The following is a 15,522-nucleotide window of genomic DNA, read 5'->3' as shown; positions in this document are numbered from 1 at the left end:
GAGGTCCAATTTGCAGAAAATGCTTTTAAAAGGGACGCTGGGAGATACATGGTTCTCTGTTGAAAAGCAAGGCTAAGAGTCTGCAGCTAATGCTAGCAGCCCTACTTGGAGCTACATGCTAACATGCTCACAGGGATGGCAACTTTAAACAACCAGCTGGGCAATTCAGATTCTTTTCTCTTGGGGAATGCGAAGGTGGGGGCAAGCCAACGTCATTACATTACATCAACTTAGCTGACGCGTTTATTATGGCGCCGCTATGAAAAGTCAGAAGATCAACAAAGGATTCCTCTTCTGGGAACAATGAATATAAGTACGTGTTGTGGCAATTCATCCAATAGTTGCAGAGATAATTCGGTCTGGACCAAAGCGGTGTACAAACCGAGAGACAGACTGACATTGCACCCTCGGAGACTAAAAAGGCAATTCCAGATATATTATAGGTAACGAAGGAGCCCGAAATTGTAACCTTTCTTACCGTGGTGCACAATTAATATTATAGGTAACGAAGGAGCCCGAAATTGTAACCTTTCTTACCGTGGTGTAGAATATGACTGGCAGGTTGTAAACTACTGTCATGAATTAATTCTAAAAGATGATTGCTAATGTTTCACTACGAGGAAAAAGTAATTAAGTGGAGTCACGCAGGCCTTCGTTTCGCTTGAATTCAGAGCGTTAGTGCAGAACAAAACAATAACAGCATTAGAAATGAGCCGCTAATTGGAAATAATACAGATAATCCAGCCAGGACATTAACTGTATCCTTGCTCTGAAGTCAAACCGTTTCTGCTGTATTTTTGTACCAAGTTATCAAGTGTTAGTTGCATAATTTCCTGTGTGTTGCTTAACAACTTTTACCAAGAACATGGGGGGGGGGGGGGGGGCAGTGCTTTGATGGTTACCTTACAGAAACCTGCAGAAAGCCTTTCAAAACGATAGTGAGTCCTTAAAAAGTAAAGCCATGGCGATAAGATGCTGTGTATGCGTGAGCTGCACTGCCTGGACACATTCTTCCGCCTGGCACCGGACGTAAATGTTGTTGTTTAACGTCAGAACGTTTTGTGGTCTTTATGCTACGTCATGATACTCCCGAAGCATTTTCTAAAGAGTCTAAAAATGACACGGATGAGTTTACATCGCAGTTACTTGAAAGCCTGGTGCGTCTCATACTAATGCTGAAGGGTGCCTCGTGCGTTAGCATTGGACGTCGAGCGTCGTGACAAAGCATCAGCATTTGACATCCTAGGAATGACAACGCACTGCTGAATTCCCTAACACAGTAACCTTCAATAATGTATGAAATATTAAAAAATGCCTGGACAAAAACAAACCAAGCAAAGTGACGTAAAGTTAAAGGTGCTTAACAGGAGATTAGGAGCATTTCGATTGCTTCTCAATGGCTCTCAACATGGCTACACCTGAGCCGGTGGCAAACGGCGCTAACAGTAGTAAAAACTACGGCACATGTGCTTACAGAGCTAACGTTCGCCTGAGTGGGAACCAGATAGTGGAAGTTACGCTTCCGCGACGACTCGGTTATCAGCTGTCACCGTCGTGAGCTAGCTAGCTAGCCAGTGGGACATGCTCACATGCATTACCCTTCAGGCAAGTGTACCTTCCAGACATCTTATCAGAAGTCATCAAATTGTCCTCCTGCATTAAACCACTCAGTGTTTTGTAACCAACACTGCTGACACTGATTCTTTGTCAACAATTACCCAGATGTATGCAGCTTCCTGCAGCACATTACATCCCTTGATACCGCAGACAGTCACAAATGCTACTCAGTGTGCAGTAAATATTGGTGTCCCGGCAGCCGGTTAGCTCACAGGAAGCTGTTGCAATGTGACAGTCTGTCATGGCTGCCATCGGCTTGTGTCAGTGCTGATAAGAAGTTGCATTTCATTTTGGCATTCACAGTGCATTTCTCCATCAAAAAAAGGAAAGGTTCCTTGTACCCATGGATGTATTAAGGGGAACTGGATACTGCTTTCAAAGATGCCCCCCCCTATTCATTCCTTTGAAAAGGCCTTACTGGGTACATACTGGGCTTCCTCACACGTCTTCAGTCCAGCTAAGACAGCTGAGAGCTGAACTTTTTTTGACTGACCTCCTGATGGCTCTCCACACATGGATACGATCAAATATTTTAATGAATGAACGATCATACGGTTTCTTTAGACTTTCCATATGTTGAGTGAAAGGTTACAATTTTGTTAATAAAAAGAGGGTGATTGTGTAAGGGTGAGGTGCTTTTTCGGGCCAGTACCTGTTGCCATCACTTAGACAAAAAAAACGCTCAACAGCAGTGCTTTGTTGCTGGGAGCTTGCACGCACCTCCTTGTGAACCTCACGCCACTGACAATTGCATTTAGTACTGGCAGGTCTATGCTGTCTTCTGATGGACAATACTGACCTGCAATGCACCTTTTCAGTTTGTTTTCATTGTTGTGATTTGATTTTATCGTGGTATGGAAATGAATCGTCACTCAGTTGATAATGACAAAATAATAATTGTAATTTTAATGAATGTTTTTCATTTATTTGTGACACAGTAAATGCATTTTTCATTATCTTATTTGTTTTTATTTTAGGCATTTTAAATCTTCCATACAATATTTCAGGTCCTAATATTTAGAAAACAGGGTGTGATAGTATGCACCTTGTCAAACCAATGAACCTGTGAATACCTGCCAGTCCGTACTCTGGTTTAAGTTTCACACAGCCCTTATGACGTCAAACTTCTGCGCCGAAATCTTACCACGTGGGGACGTTTTCTTTGCAGAGGTAGCAAAACATCCGCAGTGACGCTTTGCTGGTCTGTCAGTGAGCATGAGAAACGCGTTAACGTTCATTTTAAACGTTACAAAAACCTCAAACAAGAACCGCAAAGGTTTCGCTCCGAGAGTCACCTTTTCTAGACCATGCCCCACGACCCCGACCCTCCTCCGGCTAAAAAATTCAAGCCGGGGTCTGTTTTTTTCCGCCTCGATAGGAATAAACCTGGAATGCTGCTGCCTAGAAAGGGGAATGCCACCAATCTAGACGTGCAGAGGAAACAACTTCCCATCTACCAGGCGAAACCTCAGCTGCTGAACCAGCTGAGACAGCTTCACAATGCTATTCTCATAGGTGAGGAGCTTGCTGCTACAGTTAGCTCATGCTGCTAACAACGTTAGCCGCTGTTTGTGCGACTCGATTAAAGGGACGATCCGCTCTAAAATACAACTATATGGTCAGCGTGGTGATATTATGACGATGCAGCTCAGTTTTAATCAGTGAATTTCGATAAATCTTGTTCTCTAATTCACATCAGCTAGCCCTATTTCTATAAATGTTATAGCCTGAGTTGTTATTTCAACTATATAAGTGAGTTGTATCATATCTGGGTGAACATCGTGCTCACAAAATGTTATTTCTACTCTACAGATTTAAAGTGAAGCACCTGATCGCTGTCTAACTTTGACCCCTTTTCTCTCACGCATCAGGGGAGACTGGCTCCGGGAAGACCACTCAGATCCCCCAGTATCTGTATGAGGCCGGCATCGGCCGACAGGGCATCGTTGCCATCACTCAGCCCCGTAGAGTCGCTGCGATCTCACTGGCAGCAAGGGTGGCAGAGGAGAAGAAGACTCCGCTCGGCAAGCTGGTATGTACAAATAACATGTCTCCCATGTTTACATCCTGTGTCACCTAAAGCTCCTTGTGTGAATTCTATCTGTGAGGTCAAGAACAGACTTTTCGTATCAGCACTCTCATCAGTTTACGGTAAACCAACCCAACTTCCTTCCAGGTCGGTTACACGGTGCGCTTCGAGGACGTCACCTCCTCGGAGACGAAGCTAAAGTTCATGACGGACGGCATGCTCCTGCGCGAGGCCATCGGCGACCCCTTGCTGCTGCGCTACACCGTGGTGGTCCTGGACGAGGCTCACGAGCGCACCGTGCACACGGATGTGCTGTTCGGCGTGGTTAAGACTGCTCAGCGCAGGCGCAGAGAGCTTAACAAGATTCCCCTGAAGGTAGGGGTTCCAGTTGTCCCGGTTTCAATGAGATATTGTACACCGGTCTAATCCCTAACACTGCATATGCCTCTCCTTATATCAACCCAAACGGCAGCGTCTCTGTTTTGTGTTTGACCCGCACAGATCATAGTGATGTCAGCCACGATGGATGTGGATTTGTTCTCCGAGTACTTCAACAAGTCGCCTGTGCTGTACCTGGAGGGCCGGCAGCATCCCATTCAGATCTACTACACCAAGCACCCCCAGTCCGACTACCTGCAGGCTGCGCTCGTCTCCGTCTTCCAGATCCATCAGGTCAGGGCCGGACCGGGAATCTAATGTCAGCCCAGGCCAATCGCCACACATTTTTAGCTTTCTTCAAAAACTTTTAATATCAGTAATATTTCTTTTAGTTTTTACTACACACAGACACTTCTTCAGAAAACACCAGAAAAAGTCGAGTCTTCAGTTTACAGAGTTAATTGCAATTCCACAATTAAAGCCACAGGAATATATATTAATATATGTATATCATTTAGGAGTGTTTGTTTTGCACTTCCTCAGTGCTCTGGTAGCCTATTATCTCCATGCATACGCAGCTGATGCTTTCCTACAGAACTACAGAAATGTTGCAACTTAACTCAAGAAAGCTAATGTGATACTATAACGCGCTGCTAACCATGCCCCTTGTTTGTGAGGAAGGTGTCTGTAATTTCGCAGCATTTAGCTACGTCACGTTGTAACAGGGCTTTTTTTTCTCCTTTTTAATTTGTGTTTAATCACTCATGTGTAATACCCATAGAGTCTCTTTCCTTTAGCATTATACAAAAACACAAACCTGCGAGTAAACAGACCGTGCTCATATTCTGCGATGATTGTACTCGACACTGGAACAGAACGCGGCCTTTTTGTTTACACGCAGGAGGCACCGCCGTCCCATGACATCTTAGTCTTCATGACGGGTCAGGAGGAGATCGAGGCCCTGGCGAGGACATGCCGGGACATCGCCAAGCATCTGCCGGACGGCTGCGGTCCGATGCTAGTTATCGCTCTGTACGCATCGCTGCCCCCGGCACAGCAGCTCAGGGTCTTCCAGGCGGCTCCCAAGGTAACGGCAACAGTGAGCGTGCAGGAGAAACGGAGCTGAGAGAGAGAGAGAGAGAGAGAGAGAGAGAGAGAGAGAGAGAGAGAGAGAGAGAGAGACGAGAGAGAGAGAGAGAGAGAGAGGAGAGAGAGAGAGAGAGAGAGAGAGGAGAGAGAGAGAGAGAGAACACACATTGTGCTCAAACAGTGTCAAAATGTGTTTAAAGTATGGCTGCAACTAACGATTATTTTAATAATCGATTAATCTGTCGATTATTTGTTCGATTAATCGATGAATCTGATAAAAAAACAAAAAAGCATTAATTTCTAACCCTTTTTTCAAAAACAGAGCTGACAGTGTAAATTCACAGTGCAAAACATCTTCAGAAAGTGCACAAACAGGTTGCTTGAACATCCCTGAGCTGTTAAAGTAATAATTTAAAAAAAGAAATAGACTAATATCAGGAGTGGGGTTCAGTGGGTTACCCAAAATACTCTGTCTCTCATCACCTACAAGTATAACAGTACTTTAATGAGTTAACTGAATAAACTTTACCGTGTTCGCCTGGTAGACCAGTAGTAGAATAACAGAATGGGAAGAAAAAGTTCGCTGTTTTCACCCGCCATTTCTCATCTTTCTGAGCTCCGCTTAACTTCCGGTTTAATGGTCATGTTACAAAAACAAAAGCTCGTCTATCATAAGTAAAACAACGGCAAAACGGTTACGAGTTTAACACAAGGTACCCAAAATGGCAATAAATGTAATGTATTATAATTGCAGAAATAAACTAAAAATAATACAAATTGCGTAAATCACCTTCCGGTGTTGTCATGGCAACGTTTATACGCCGGTCAGCGTCAGCTACAGAACCGGAGTCCTGTTCCGTTATTCCAAGCTGCGGTGTTCAGGCGACCGGGCCTGCTTTGAACACTCAAACATCTCCACGACTTATTGAGTGGCGTAATAATCGCGCGACACAACGAATCGATAATGAAATTCGTTGCCAACTCTTTTGATAATCGATTTTTATCGATTTTATCGATTCGTTGTTGCAGCCCTAGTTTAAAGCACGTATTTGGCTTTGTTTTAGCTCTCCTTGTTATTTGAAGTGCCACATAACTGTACGATGTGTACATTTGATATAAAATGAAGTCTATATACACATATATCGAGGCACTGAGTGTTGTCCTTTCTACCATTTTCAGGGGTGCAGGAAGGTCATCCTCTCCACCAACATCGCCGAGACGTCGGTCACAATCTCTGGGATCAAATTCGTCATCGACACGGGGATGGTGAAGGCCAAAAGCTTCAACCCTGGTCAGATGATTCAGTCTTCACACACGCTCTCATATCAGCATTACGTTCAGCACGGCGTTCTGTTGAATCCTCAAACATGCAATCATGACTCGTGCCTTTTTATGAATCGCAGAAAAAGAGGCCACCTAGTTTTTATCACACGTCTGTCCACAGCAATCCGTGGGAAGTAACTAAGTATGTCTGCTCAAGTACTGTATTTAAGTACAATTTTGAGGTACTCGTTTTTGACTTTTTCCATTCACTCCTAATTTCTACTACTAGTTGTAGAGTTCAAGAACAATCTTGTCTCAGAAAATGAGGACTCTGGATTTTCTTTCTATTTTTTTATTTAATTTGTATTAATTTGTTTACATCATTACTGTGACTGCTCATAGAAAACATATGAACATTAGCACGCATACAATTAACCTCTACAATGCCTTTTGATTATTTATCAAGACATTTCTCATGGTAAATACACACATACATATAAATCATCAATGAATGAAGAGGAATCCTCAGTTGTTTTTATGGGAATGTGGATCTCTCAGTTTGCTTGATCCACAATGTTCCACATTCCACACACAAGTGAGTCCTGCAGTGTGGGAGTGCGTTGGTCTTGGTCTTGTCTCGGTCTCGTTACTCACTGATCTTGGCCATGATTTGGTCCTGGTTTAGGTGGTCTCGACTACAACACAGACCTGTACTCCACTACATGTCAGAGGGAAATATTGTCCACTACATTAATCAGATCGTCATACTGACTATTTGCTCCCCCGAATAATATTTTACATAGAAAGCACAAGATAAGCTTCTAAAATGACATTCATCATTAAAGAATAATGTCTGAAACCACGTCTCGTTGACGGGCCTGTGTCATGTTTCAGCTGTCTCTGGGTTAGACCGTTGGTTTCTTAAATTTGTAAGTAAAAAAATTAATGTAAGAAAACATTTTGCTTAACCCATAGGACTAATCTATCTAACTATATATAAAGTATTTCAAACCGTAAAATGCCCGTTGCACATTGTTGCGTCTGTATTAATAATCATATCTGTCTCAGCTGCTAGTACTTTTATTTTGTTGATACTGTCAGTCTGTTTTGCCGATAATACTTCTGTACTTTACATGAGAGTGTTGTGTTTTAGTTGTTCAGTTAATTGGCTCTGATGTGACTCTTCCTGTGCTCGGTGACTCTCAGACAGCGGGCTGGAGGTGCTGGCCGTGCAGCGGGTCTCTAAAGCCCAGGCGTGGCAGCGAGCCGGCCGGGCCGGCCGGGAGGACTCCGGCTCCTGCTATCGCCTCTACACCGAGCAGGAGTTCGACAACCTCGCCCCCACGACGGTGCCCGAGATCCAGAGGTGCCGTAGGACATCTTTATCTTTTGTCTTCACACAGATAATGGCCTCCGCCACATGTTGATGCATTTAGGTCTGCGTGTGTGTGTGTGTGTGTGTGTGTGTGTGTGTGTGTGTGTGTGTGTGTGTGTGTGTGTGTGTGTGTGTGTGTGTGTGTGTGTGTGTGTGTGTGTGTGTGTGTGTGTGTGTGTGTGTGTGTGTGTGTGTGTGTGTGTGTTTGCTTGCAGGTGTAACCTATCCAGCGTGATGCTGCAGCTCATGGCTCTGGGGATTCCAGATGTGATGAATTTCGACTTCATGTCCAAGCCCTCGCCAGGTAAGAAGCTATTGCCGTGCATTGTATTAGTCATCCAGCCGGGTCGGTGCGTCATAGTGACCCCGCTGTGTTTATCCCAGAGGCCGTCCGCTCGGCCGTGGAGCATTTAGAGCTGCTGGGGGCCGTCGAGAGGAAGGAGGGGCAGGTTTTCCTCACCGCTCTTGGAAAGAAGATGGCAAGTTTCCCTCTGGAGCCCAGATATGCCAAGGTAAAAACAACAACAGAAAAGCGTGCCACACTGCGCGTGTTGACTGAAAGTGACAGCCTGCGGCGCCGCATGGGTCGCACGCTCGACTCAATTCGATTATGGTGTGACGTTTCCCTGTCTCACAGACCATCCTGCTGTCCCCCGACTACTCCTGCTCCGAGGAGATTCTGAGCATCGTGTCCCTGCTGTCGGTGGACACCGTGCTGTACAACCCTCCCGCCCGGCGGGAGGAGGTGCTCGCCGCACGCAAGAAGTTCTCCTCCAGCGAAGGAGACCACATGACGCTGCTCAGCATCTACAGAGCGTTCAAGAAAGTCAGCGGCAACAAGGTGAGCAGAGCTGAACGAGGACACATGTGTGACGAAGCAAAAATCCAGAAACTACGTTATGTTGCTGGGCTGCCTTTATAATCTGTATACGTCTGCTGTTACAGGAGTGGTGTCGGGAGAACTTTGTCAACAGCAGGAACATGAGTCTGGTGAAAGAGGTCCAGGCTCAACTCAAAGATATCTGCCTTAAGGTACACATCTGGAGATGATTGTGAATACTGAGGAGGTTCTCTGCAGGGCCGGGATAATCAGATTATCTTGGTAACAGTTAATGAAACAGCGTCTCATTTGTTTACTAAAACTGGGGAATCAAAATAAGTCATATTAGGCCTATTAATAGATTACACTTTTATGGCTGCTATTTTATTCCATCAGCGGGATGTTTTCGGGTATGGAGTGACATTATTTATGAATAATGATTGTGTAAAAAAAACAAAACAGCAGTCCGTTTGTTGTTGTTGATAACTAGTGTTGTTGCCATACTGGAATTTGAACTTTGATTCAATAACTTTAAATCTATTGATATTTGATATCGGGATGGGTCACAATTTTAGATTAGTCATCAAATTATAAAAAATTGTTTCGGTGATTATCATCTTTCCTTAAAAAGTATACATTACCGTTGTAACGCCTGGTATAACGCCGCAGAACAGTAAGATGGACTTCATTCCAACCCGACAGAAACAAAACAATGCTCAGCAAAACAGCCTTCTTTCCACTGACCCAACCATTTAGTAAAACTAAACCCGTAAATAATAAATTCACCGAGTTAGATTTGAAAATGTGCCAGCTGTACACACTGTTTTTATCCCCACTGTCTCTCTCTCCCTGAATTACCCTTGAATAATGATTGAATAACCACAGGGATACACTGAGTCAACAGTGTATTATATAGTATTAATATGTATTAATAGTGTTTTTTTTATTTAAAGACAAATAGCTGTGTGTGTGTGTGTGTGTGTGTGTGTGTGTGTGTGTGTGTGTGTGTTGGTATTTATACTTCCATATTTCTGACAACTAAATATATTTAATATATCAATATTTGGTAGTTTGACTACCAGTGAGTCTGCGTTTTAAACTAACGCGTCCTGTTCTGCCTGTTGATGGACCAGCTCAATATGAAGATGGAGTCGTGCGGGGCGGACACGGAGAGCGTTCGCCGCTGCCTCTCCCACGGGATGTTCGTCAACGCCGCCGAGCTGCAACCCGACGGCAGCTACTTGGCCCTGGACACCCACCAGCCCGTGGCCATCCACCCGTCCTCCGTCCTGTTCCAGGCCAAGCCGGCCTACGTGGTCTTCAATGAGCTGCTGCACACGTCCCGCTGCTACATGAGGGACCTGTGCTTGGTGGACGCCGACTGGCTGCTGGATGCGGCGCCGGAGTACTTTGGCCGCAAACTCCGCCCCACCAAGAGCTAACCAACGGAGAGACAGGACTGGAGCGAACCCCTTCCCTTCCTCAAGTCACCCCAGTGGCGATGGATTTATTATTATTGTTGATTTAACACAAGTGCAAATCCGAACAGAACACTTTTCTGTGTAGTTAACTTCTCTGGATCTCACTACCTCCCAGCTGACGAGCATTTGGCACGTTGTCACTGCAGCAGAGATCTGCATATCGAGGCCTCACAACTTTGACTTCCTGTCAGACTTTATATGCCGCGTGTCTTCCGCTTGGCAGTATTTGATCTTGCCTGGAAAAATAAAAAGATGTCATGCATCGATTCTTTCAACATTTGCATGCCTTTTAACCGCACGGATAACCTCACTTGAGCTTTGTCTTTGGCTGAGACGATTTATCTGTTCATTTTTTCATAAAAAAATCTAATCAGACTCGATAGAATGCCGCTCTCCATATGTTTATCTCATAACATATTTACTTAATTGTAAAGCCACCCGCCCGACACCATTCAGAAATCTGCAGACTGGCTGGTGGTTCTTTTCAGTGTAATTTTGAATAATAATTAGGAGTTAACCGTCTTCGAAATGTTGGCTTCTCAGAAGCTCAATAAAGCAGTCTTGTCTTAAGCCATCCCACCATGTATCTTTGGGTTTATACAAAGTGGTCTTAAAGGATTTTATATATGCAAAGACAGTAGATCTGTCTTAATCTCTGAAAGAAAATATGAGAATTGCCAAAGTTGGAGTTAGAACATTTTTACATTTGTGAAATGTAAAAATGTTTTTTTTACATGTCACCGTGACATGACTTAACTTTTATAATGTATCTACATGCAGCACTCGTCTCGTCAGCTCGTGCATGCCTTTTTTTTTTTAATGATTGTACGACCGGTTCCCCAAATACGTGCACATGAGAAGTAGCATGCCTCGTTCTCCAGGTTCTACTCTTTGCTGTTGTACGTCACTTAGCACCTACACAGGCGTACGCTGACAACATATGTATGCAACGCATGGAGACTGTAGTCAACGATCTGATCCCTCAGGTCTTTCATACTTTGTAGAATGTAAATCACGCCATGTTTAGGAATAGGATGGATGCTCCTCTTGTCGTTTTTACACTGGACTCAGGACTGTACAATATTTAACTGTAACCTGAATAAATTGCTATTTCTAACTGTTTAAAATACCAAATGCATCTGGGATAGACAATCATCAGACCATGTTACAAAGAGGTTGGATGTTCAGTTCTGTGTTGCTTATGGATCATACTGCCCTCTTTTTTTCTTTTCTCAGTCACAAAGGAAAAGTAGACCATTTAAGATCTGCATGTTATAACGTTTGTAAGATTAAATGCTCGCATTTGATACGTTTTATTATGAGTGAATTTATTATGAAGTCTTGCATAACCACCATTGTTATAATTTCTACAAAAAAACCAAGTCACTGTCCAACAGAACAAGTCTACATGAGAGAGTAAAGATTCAGGGGGGGGGGGGGCTTTGACACAATAATAGTCCCAGCACTGTGTAGTCCATAGCTGTGAGTGTCTGTTAAAGTTCCTTTAACTACTACTTGTATTGTATCAGAACTGAAAACATTCAAAATGAATTGGATGTTATAAAAACTCTGTCATTTTAATATATTTTTAAACTTCCAAATTATCTAAAATGGAATGGAGTTATAAGGATAAGGATGTTTATTGTCATCGTAAAAACGTACAACGAAATTATGTTGGCGACTCATCAGTCAGTACAGCAGCAACAAGGTAAAACATTTATAAAAACATTAAGACAAGACATTACATAAATATATACAAGATAAAACGCAGGCATCAATGGCTTTTAAGTGAAAAAAGTTACTCATTACATTTTGGTACTATGGTCGATTGTCAAAGGGAGCATTTCACTGATTAACGTTAGTTTTATTGGGACAATGGACAACTACTAACGTTTTGCTATCCTGGGTTAGTTGTAAAACAGCGCCATCTTCTGGCAGCTTGGCGTCAAGTCTAAATGATGCAACTGATACACCGCATTTCCCTGAGAAATACTTTTCTGAGAATGATGCAACCCTTTCCTCCAGGATGTCATGTCCGCTGTAGCCACGACACATATTGTTTTATTCATTTATATGTGTATCTGTCCTCTCGTCTGTGGTGGACAGCTGCAGAGACATGTGTTATGTCTTGCTAGCATTGGGGGACATAACATAAAACATGTAACCTTCTTCTTTATGAAGCCAGAGGGGGCGCTGTAGGGTAGTTTGGGACATACCATGTCATATACAAAAAAATTTAAATATATATATATATATATATATAGTTTACTTTATTATATTAAATAAGGCCACTTATTCATATAGCCGTGGTCGTATTTGAGATTTTCTTTAGACACAGAAAATAATTGTTTTATTTATTTTGCTTTCTACGTATTATTTCCGGTTCAGAGGTCATAGTTAATAAAGGTCAATGTGTCCTTCCACACATGTGTCTTGTGAGCTTCCAGAAGCAGAAACGGGGAGCTAGCCGGCTTGTGTGTGCTGTCAAAACGTAACGTTATTTATTCCGTCGTTACACGCCGTAGCATTTCTATAACGTTACAGTCATGCTAAAGTCCGTTGTTCGTGCGGTGGGAGCCGCTGTTCGCGTTTCTACAGCCACCACGTCCACAGCCCGAGCTCTGCCACTCAGCTGCCCGACACAGTGCGCTCCAAGCTCGGCGACAACTCGGCCCTTCACCCGGTCTCTCTGGATGCTGAACAGCAAAGGAGCCTCGTCGGGCTACCGGCCCAAACTGTTCACCTCAAAAGCGTTGAATCCCTCGGTGTCGTGTGGTTGTGGAGGACTGCACACAGAAGGTAACATTAGATGTGCTAGTCATTAGATAAGCTAGCTAATGTTAGCTTGCTTCGTATCAGGCAATATATTAACCTCTGTTGCGTGAGAGAAACGCGTTAAATCTGAGCAGAGAAGACCTCAAGTCGCTCAATTACCTGGACTCTTTCCATTTTTAAAGACACTTAAACACAACATTTGTCAGCTGTGTCTCAGACCCACAGCGTAACCTCTCACTGTGAACAGTTAGCATTCACCTTGAAACATTGTTCAGCTATCCTCACCACAATATGTAAAAAGACAACGTTGTAATTAGATTTTTAAAAAAGAGAGTAAGTGTTGTTCAAAGAAGTCCTGTCTCATTGTAGTGAAATAGCCTGGCGAGTATCCAGGTTGAGGTTTGAAGGCATCTTTTAAATGCACTTATATTGATATTAGCAATCACACAATAAAATGATTTTAATACTCCAGAGAGTCAGTTGAGCATCAACGTGTGCATATTCTGTTGATAAGTTAGGATTAAATATTAAAAAAAAGGTTTTAATTGTACAAAATGTCCTAAAGCATAGTAGCATTGTACTTGCGTTGCGGGTCGCTATCACCAAAATCACCATTTTTGTCATAATTATATAACCTGTTAAACCTTTTTTAAAACAGGAGACAAAGCATTTGGCGCTTTCCTGTCTGATGAAATCAAAGAGGAGGCGAAGATCCAGAAAAGCAAAACCCTCCCTAAGATGTCTGGAGGATGGGAGCTGGAGATGAACGGCACGGAGGCCAAACTCACGAGGAATGTTGCTGGAGAAAAGTGAGGCTGGATCCATCTCTGATTATCAAATCCTTGATGGCACGTGGGCATGCTAATGAACTGTTGATCTGTCTTCCTTTTTACAGAATCACTGTCACATTTAATGTCAACAACAGTATTCCTCCAAACTTTGACGAAGAGGCAGAACAAGGACAGCAGAAATCAGCGGAAGAAGAAGAGGTGAGTTATAACAAACCTGTTGGTCTGAAATGTAAGCAGTCATGACTGGATAGTTGTGTTGAACAAAACGCTAAATTATTGTCATTAAAATATGAACATTATCATTTCTTTACAGGCAGAAATTGTGTCAACGCCCAACTTTGTTGTCGATGTAACAAAACAGGCTTCAAAACACTCCCTCGTGTTTGACTGCCATTTCCCTGAAGACGAGGTAAGCGCACAGACTGCGTTCGTTCACGCGGACGTCACCGTGCCGGCAGCAGCAGCAGTGTGTCTGCGACCTTTCAGTCTGACAGTTTGAGTTGAATAGAAAAAGCTGGATTTTGCGCTTTGCAGGTGAGTCACGGTGAAGGAGAGGAGGAGAGCGACATCTTTGCCATTCGCGAGGTCAGCTTCCAGCCCGAGGGAGACACCGACTGGAAGGAGACCAGCTACACGCTCAACACAGACTCTCTGGACTGGGTGAGATTTTAAGGGCCGGAAACGGAGATAAACAACTCACATGACAACCGCCGATGAAGCTGGCGATAGCTGTGTTCAATAGGAGTCCCGTTCACCGGTGATAACTTCATCGCTGTTGTTTTTCAGGCCCTGTACGACCATCTGATGGACTTCCTGGCCGACCGGGGGGTCGACAACACCTTCGCCGATGAGCTGATGGAGCTGAGCACTGCCGCCGAGCACCAAGAGTACATCAAGTTCCTGGAAGACCTCCAAGGCTTTGTCAAATGTAACTAATGTTAAATAGACGCTAAAATTCACTTTTCTTCAATGCACATCCCGGCACAGTTGGAGGTATGCTAATCCAGTAATGTTGTGAGAGACTGATGATCACTTGCTTTAGTGTCTGGCATGTTGCCAGCAGTTGTCAACACTTGGCTGCAAATGTGTTTCTCTTTATTAAAATGTGACTTTATTTTTCTGTAAGTTAAGTGCGATTTTTAAATTAAATATACGAAGGTCATAAACGATGCCGGTCATGAACCGTCTTTGTTCCCATCGTAACTGGAGCGGTTTGATATTCTCCAGTCAGTATTAGGGAATATCCCGAAGCCAATAAAGGGACATTTTGGTCGAGGTTTGAACTCTAAACAAAAACAACTCCATGAAAATGAAACGGTTTACAAAATCAGTCATCACTTCAACGTGTGAGACTGCTTCTGGTTTTACAGCTCCAGTCTTGGCTCTAGCTGGCTTTGTAAGGGAGTTCATTTTGACTAATGTTGCTTTGACTCTGTCAGACCATAACATGTGAAGTCTAACTATGAATGGCATGCACTAGGATGTCTTCAGATAATGTAACAGTGTCCAATAAAAGAGTTTGATAATAACGGGTGATTTTATTCTGTCAGACAATTAAAATGGGAACACAGCAAAGTACTAAAACATATAAATGCTCTTAAGTTAAGAGTAATTAACGCAGTTTTAACCCTTTGATATTCAGGCCAGAATTAACCTTTTGGACCCTAAGCCTTTTTTTAGGCCTTTTCTCGAAAATTGTAACCCATACAAAAGAGACTACAATTCTGTAACTACAAGGTCTATTTTAAAAATGTTGATGCTTGAACAACACTAGGGATTGTGAGATTTGATGAGATGAGTAAATATTGTGTATATGTTACTGGTTAATAGTAGCTGAAGACTGAACACAGCAAACAGGGAAAATTCCCAAGTTCGTCTGAAGAAAAAGCACTGTAATTTATTAA

The 15,522-nt window shown here is 43.2% G+C and overlaps 2 protein-coding genes across 2 annotated transcripts; both read left to right on the top strand.

The window, feature by feature from the left end:
- Positions 1-2,848: 2,848 nt before the first annotated feature.
- On the top strand, positions 2,849-11,359 carry dhx33 (DEAH (Asp-Glu-Ala-His) box polypeptide 33). Its single transcript, XM_079171494.1, has 12 exons — positions 2,849-3,132; positions 3,489-3,649; positions 3,794-4,021; positions 4,148-4,318; positions 4,926-5,111; positions 6,293-6,404; positions 7,583-7,742; positions 7,967-8,055; positions 8,136-8,263; positions 8,389-8,592; positions 8,697-8,783; positions 9,705-11,359. Exons 1-12 carry the CDS (start codon positions 2,925-2,927, stop codon positions 10,011-10,013), a joined length of 2,043 nt encoding a protein of 680 aa, XP_079027620.1. The 5' UTR covers positions 2,849-2,924; the 3' UTR covers positions 10,014-11,359.
- A 1,109-nt stretch (positions 11,360-12,468) lies between these two features.
- c1qbp (complement component 1, q subcomponent binding protein) lies at positions 12,469-15,135 on the top strand. Its single transcript, XM_079171288.1, has 6 exons — positions 12,469-12,851; positions 13,486-13,636; positions 13,723-13,816; positions 13,932-14,027; positions 14,153-14,278; positions 14,405-15,135. The coding sequence occupies exons 1-6, from the start codon at positions 12,599-12,601 to the stop codon at positions 14,552-14,554; spliced, it is 870 nt and encodes a 289-aa protein (XP_079027414.1). The 5' UTR covers positions 12,469-12,598; the 3' UTR covers positions 14,555-15,135.
- The last annotated feature ends 387 nt before the right edge of the window (positions 15,136-15,522 follow it).

This window comes from Pholis gunnellus (genome assembly GCF_910591455.1).
Source record: "Pholis gunnellus genome assembly, chromosome: 13".
NCBI classification, from domain to species: Eukaryota; Metazoa; Chordata; class Actinopteri; order Perciformes; family Pholidae; genus Pholis; species Pholis gunnellus.
This window is presented reverse-complemented; position numbering and strand designations above follow the sequence as displayed.

Excerpts from the sequence above, each read along its gene's own strand:
- c1qbp (XM_079171288.1), top strand. The coding sequence starts at position 12,599 with ATGCTAAAGTCCGTTGTTCGTGCGGTGGGAGCCGCTGTTCGCGTTTCT. Across the intron at positions 12,852-13,485 it reads TGGAGGACTGCACACAGAAG|GAGACAAAGCATTTGGCGCT; the intron begins GTAACATTAGAT and ends TTTTTAAAACAG. Across the intron at positions 13,637-13,722 it reads AGGAATGTTGCTGGAGAAAA|AATCACTGTCACATTTAATG; the intron begins GTGAGGCTGGAT and ends TCCTTTTTACAG.
- dhx33 (XM_079171494.1), top strand. The coding sequence starts at position 2,925 with ATGCCCCACGACCCCGACCCTCCTCCGGCTAAAAAATTCAAGCCGGGG. Across the intron at positions 7,743-7,966 it reads ACGGTGCCCGAGATCCAGAG|GTGTAACCTATCCAGCGTGA; the intron begins GTGCCGTAGGAC and ends GTTTGCTTGCAG. Across the intron at positions 8,056-8,135 it reads CATGTCCAAGCCCTCGCCAG|AGGCCGTCCGCTCGGCCGTG; the intron begins GTAAGAAGCTAT and ends TGTTTATCCCAG.